This window comes from Podarcis erhardii, assembly GCF_964252035.2.
Source record: "Podarcis erhardii genome assembly, chromosome: 3".
Taxonomy (NCBI): Eukaryota; Metazoa; Chordata; class Lepidosauria; order Squamata; family Lacertidae; genus Podarcis; species Podarcis erhardii.
The window spans coordinates 75,943,596-75,949,595 of NC_138507.1; the positions used below are offsets into that span (position 1 = coordinate 75,943,596).

Genomic DNA, 6,000 nt, shown 5'->3' on the forward strand with positions numbered 1-6,000 from the left:
CATTGTGGGTCATGCAAAACTGAGAACCTCTCTGAAGGTCCCATTGTTCTTTCTGATCTGTTCTTGTTTAGAAAGCACATGGCTTTGCATCTTCTTGCTTGCCCTCTTCATCCTGCCACAGTTTTCCCAGTCTGGTATTTCTGTCTGTGGTCAAGAGGAAAAACGTTTTTTATTCTTGTTCTTAAGAGACTCTTGTGCAAAGTCTCTATATGCTTGGCTATGCTGGAATAAAATGCATATTTTAATAAATAAAAGGCATAAATGAAGTCTTTTTAATGTAGATTCCCCTTCTTTCCCCATCAACTCATAATCCATTTTCAGACATACTTCAAAAAGCTATTTTCTGGCCCATACCCTTGAAAATTGTCCCTCTTTCTTACTTCTGGTCATGTTTTTAGCTTGTGAACTATTGAATTTGGATATAATCACAATGCATAATGTGTGTTTCTCTAAAATCTCCAATGCAATTTAATATTTATTTTCTTTCTTTTTTTCCTTTCAATGAAGGATGAGGAAGTGGACATAAATGATCTTAAACTTAAAATACTTTGCAAAGCTCTTTTAAGAGATAGGTAAGCAAGCTATTTATTTGTTTGTTTAAAGCATTTTTGTCCCCACTTTTTGGCTGTAAAGAATGCAGCTCACATAAACTCAATAACAAAGACAGGTCCTACATGTAGGCTTACAGTCTAAAAGACATAACACAAAAGGAAAATGTGATGACAGAGGAAGGGGAAAATAAGCAAACTCAGGTCTTTAATTTACAACAACTATTTTATAACAATCAAACCAGCTTGAATGGAAACAATTAGGGAGAGGAGAAAAATAGAACTCAAATAGAAGAGCTGATTAAGTGGTCCTTCTTCCTATCTCTCCCTTTTTTCTGTAGCCATTGTATAAAAACTTGTTAGTACACTTAATATTCTGTTAAAATTTGTAGTTTTCCCAGCTGCTTGTACCAGATTGAATATTTTCTTCGAAACATATTTATGTCACACTTCATCATATCAGATTTCAGGGTGTTGTACAGCAGGGGAGGGCAGACTTGAGGCTTGCAGGATCTACTTTGTGTGTTACTGGAACCCTGAGATCCACCGACCGGAACAAGGTGTAAAAGACATGAGCTTAGAATTGAAGAACACATTGCCTCTAAGCAGCTGTTGAGGACAGGGATTTGAGTATTAGAAGTGAGGCTGAGCTCACAATCTTTCCATACAAAAATCTATTCCTAGTTACCAAGTCTCCCCCCCCCGGGGGGGGGTTATTTTGTTGTGTTATTGTTAAACAGGTTGGAGTCAAAAATCCTTGCTGATCTATTGCAGATCACCCAGAGATCTACCAGAAAATTCTGGTCTACCTTCTGCCCACCCCTGGTGTACAGTATAAAATATTTTTTAAAGTGCAAAAACAAGATAGCAGATAAAACTTTTAAGTGACTACAATATTATTGGTTAAATCAGTAAATCATAGCAGTGTGGGTGCCAGGCAAAATTCTTAAGGGAGAGCATTCCACAACCAGGGCATCACTGCAAAGAATTTTGAGACTGTCCCTTGATGATGATCTGATGTCTAATTGAGGAGGTGCATGTCAAAGGGTCTTGGCAAATGATGATAAAGAACTGGCAAGTTAATATGGGGTGTGGTGCCTCTCAAATTATACTACAGTGGTACCTCGGGTTACATATGCTTCAGGTTACAGACTCCGCTAACCCAGAAATCGTGCTTCAGGTTAAGAACTTTGCTTCAGGATGAGAACAGAAATCGTGCTCCGGTGGTGCGGCAGCAGCAGGAAGCCCCATTAACTAATGTGGTGCTTCAGGTTAAGAACAGTTTCAGGTTAAGAACGGACCTCCAGAATGAATTAAGTACTTAACCTGAGGTACCACTGTAGTAGGTTGTATAAGCTATGGGGAAGATGCACTTTAGACAGAACTGTTCTCTATTGAAAACACATCCATAATAGGTTGTCTGCGTAGGCTCATGATTTGTGTCTCTCCAAACAAATTTTGTCCTTACGTTTTACTACTCCTGGTTGGTTGGGGTGAACAAACCATCAGCCTGGGTTTGGACAAGGTGACAAGCCAGGCCATAGTTTGTTTCCTAGCAGGAAGCAGAAAGACTGCAACTTCAGTAGTATGCAAGTGCACACTACACATTCACAGTAAACCATAGTTTAATATGATGTGTGAACCTGGTCATCCTCGGTAGCCCTCAGAGAAGCTAATAATTCCCCTCCTGTTACAGATGGGGGGCTAAATTAAGATTACCTAAGGATACCCAACAGGTTTTGGCAGGGATGAGACTTGAACTGTGGGCAACTAGAATCTCTTAACTATTATGCCAAGCCAGCTTTTTTTTTGTTCTCTGGCCAACGGCACAGCAGTGGTACATTTCTTTTACACTTCAGATGATTGATGATAATCATGGGGGAATCTGGAGGAACCACAGGCCAGTAGTGGGCGGGGCCAAATATCTTTCTCCATTGACAGCTTGCTTGTGTTCCATACTACATGCTTCAAAATAGGCGTCTTTCTCTAAGGGCACAACATGGAAATACAGCAGGCTTCCGGTAGAGAGAGAGATTTATTTCTCCCTCAGCAGCAGGCCTCTGCAGCAGTTCCCCCCCTTTCCTGCAACTCAGCCGTCACTGATCACTTGGGCACCAGGGGTGAGAACTTGGGTTTCATGACCTGTCACACCTCACTACTTAGCTGGTTGGCAGAAACAACCAAGTAGTGGGGAAATGGCGCTGCAATGTGGGCAGGGCATGGGAGGAGAGGCCAGTGGACCAAAGAGTGTGCCCCAGGAGGCTGTGTGTGGCCTATTCTACATGTTCCATTTAAGGAATTGCCTGCAGTTACAATAGCATTTGAACCAAATGTTATTGGCTCTAAATCAAGAGATAGTTGAAGGTGTGTTTTTTTGTATTTGTGTCAGGTGGTGTTTAGAACATGCCTGTTTGCAGGTTGTTCCAGACAGCCCCTATGACAAATGAAAACCCCCATATCCCACCTTTTAATTTTCAAAAACCTAGTCAGCTTCTAAAACAATACTCAGTCTTTAAAGCATAATGATGGAATAAATCAACACTGTGTTTCAAACTTGCTTAGGGCTAAATCCCTAAGTCCTTGCAAGACTGAGCTGCTGTTTCTACCTTCAGACATTTGAGTGAATATCTGAGGTACACTTATTCTGAACACTAAAGAAATCTGTGAACCCCTTTGAAGCCCAGCGGGTTTCTGTGCAGGTTTACTCAGAAGTCAGCCCTCTCTAGCTTCATGGAATGTTTAGGATTTTGGAGTTAATTATTTCTCCTACTATACTAAGAACAATTTAAGGATTCACTGAACAGGGATCACTATGCACAAATAGTATATAAACTCTGAGCGAACAAAGTTAAATATAAATCTGTCAAGGTTTGATATCCAAGTTGGCAGCCGAAACATTTGTTGGAAACTGATCTTCATTTGAATAGCATGTTTAGCATTTCAATAGATATGCCCAATTGATTGAGCTTTAGATAAAATAGCTATGCAAGAATAATCCTTATTCATGAGAATATGTCATCTTGAGTTTTGATGCATCTTCAAATCATTGCATTGGACACTTTGAACTACCTGTTCTTCAGGAATGTGCATAATTGTGCATAATCCTTTATGCATCCCTGCTTCATAGCTATATATGGCAACTGAATTCTTGGGTAGTACCCTGAGGCTTGTGGGGAACACTTGGTGACTTCCTTATATGGTAGTGGACTGTGTTTCTCTCTTACATTTTGTGCCCTCCTGACGAAGGTGAAGTAGCGAATAGAAATGCAAAGGAAGTTGTAGGGAAATAGATCCTTTTCCCAGCATGCATAGTTGTTTAACGCATCCATTTTCACCTTCCTAGGAAATTCTTAAAGTAAATGGTAGTGGCAAGGGAAATTAAGGAAGGTCTTCTTTATGCAAAGGTTTTGACAATGCTTTAAAAAATGCATTACTGAAAGACATACGAAATGGATTTATTGATTGTATTGAAATGGAACTCTAAACATGATTTCAGAGTTCTCTTGGTCCAGCATCCAGCAAATGAGACACTTCTGAAAACCTGCTTATAGGGCAAATTAAGGCTGATAGTTGAGTTAATGTGCTAATAGGACATTTCCTCCGTTGACAATGTTTTGGAGCATGGATGCTGTTTGCATAATGCAACAACACCGAATCGGAAGGTATATTGAAATAAAAAGCTGGTTGCACACCATTTCTAATACTTGATAAGTCTCTTTCTGTGGCATAGGTCACTCTGAAAAATTGTTTGCTAATCCCACTACAGGGGACAGCCCAGTATTAACACTTCTATGTATATATCCTGCAGTGTTTGGAAGTGTAGCTTATTAGTTGTAAAAATATATATATATATCCATAGTGAGGCACATATAATTATTTTTTACTTTAATCTTTGTCAAGTAGCGTATACATTTTAGCATTCTTAATACTGTACGGCCTTGAAAGATGTGAAATTGAGTAAAGGATACACAAATAATCAAAATACACACAAAGTGACACTGGGGATTCTGATTTAATACTGTATATATTTGTTTTTTAAAATATATATTCTATTTGTACTAACTTTTATTTTTTGGTTACAGTTGGTGTAGTTCAGAAGGCAAAGATGATCCAATTGAAGCATCTAAAGACAGCATATTTGTGAAAATTCTACAAAAGCTGTTCAAAGAAGGTAGATATTATTGTGTGAAATATGCTCAGAAATAGGTTTTTGTGAGTTCTCTGCTTTACATATATTTACATCAAATGGCGTTAATATCATTAGTAGGCAAAATTGAAAATAAGGCATGGTTTGCTAAGGGCAGAAGGGATTTGCCAAATGTCGTTTGAAAATAAAACTTACCCATTAATGATAGTGCTTTGAAAAATTATCACTGTACCCCGGGCCTAGACAAGTTATTCTGAAATGTAGGTACGCATTTCAATGATCACTCAACGTTTGCAGTTTACAGTAGCTAATAACTTCTTTCTGTTTTAGGAATTCAGCTCAGCGAATATCTACCTGGGGTAAAAGACTTAATGCAAGCAGATGAACTTGAACACTTAACATGCAAACCATACTTAGAATTTGTACTTAAAGCAAATTACGAACTTTATGTCTATAGGCAGACCTGAGAGAATTCTGAATTTTAGAAAGACCATTTCTAAAGAATGAACTTTTTGTACACTTTTTAAATTTTTTTGCAATAAAATCTTTATGTTAACTAAGAACATGTCCGTCTTTAAAATGGTAAAGAATTCATTGAGTATCTAGAAGGTTTGGTAGCCTTTCCATCTGACAAAGACAAAAACTTACAAAGCTTAAGAATACTGTTCTGTGCACTCTCAAGCTTTAAAACATGGTTTGGAACAGACATATCCTCTTGCTTCAGTAATCCAGCTTTTGACTTGTGCTCTGCTTCTGTAAGTAAATGAATATAATCCATCCCATTTTCAATCTTATCCTGAAGAATGCTTTTTATTCAGTTACAAACACACTGCAGGTCCACAGATATTTTATACATAAAGAATGAAAGTTTTGGTGCTCACCACATTGCGGTATCACGGTCTACTACCATCTAGGTAATGGCATGAAGACTAGAAAGCTGTTCTCTGCCTGCCTCTCTTGGAAGTGTCTCTTCTCTGTTTTATACCAGGCTGTTTTGAGTTGCTGGGTTGCTGTACAATCCACAGAATTTATACATTCTAATGCTTAAAAGAGTAGATAGCTAACTTTATTAGTCTTAGTGGCTTTAATCTGACAAATGTCACGGAGAATCTTTCTTACAGACTGCTAAGCATGCACAGATTGACTGCAAAGCAACTTGCCTCCCCACACATTTTACTTTATGCCTTGGCTAAATGCCTATTAGAAGAACTTGATCCAACAGCTGAGAAGGTCATAAGTTAAATCAGTTGAAGAGAGTCCAATTTCTAGTTTTAAAAGCCCTGCTATCATTCCATGGCTTCCCTT

The 6,000-nt window shown here is 38.4% G+C and overlaps 1 protein-coding gene across 2 annotated transcripts in view; it reads left to right on the forward strand.

The window, feature by feature from the left end:
* Positions 1-5,258, forward strand: part of NUP133 (nucleoporin 133) — a 29,035-nt gene extending 23,777 nt beyond the window's left edge. For both annotated transcript variants that reach the window (XM_081855808.1, XM_081855809.1), the window contains exons 24-26: positions 508-572; positions 4,631-4,719; positions 5,026-5,258. In XM_081855808.1, coding sequence (XP_081711934.1) covers positions 508-572; positions 4,631-4,719; positions 5,026-5,162 — 291 coding nt within the window. In that variant the 3' untranslated portion in view covers positions 5,163-5,258. The remainder of the gene's footprint in view (positions 1-507; positions 573-4,630; positions 4,720-5,025) is intronic.
* Positions 5,259-6,000: the final 742 nt, after the last annotated feature.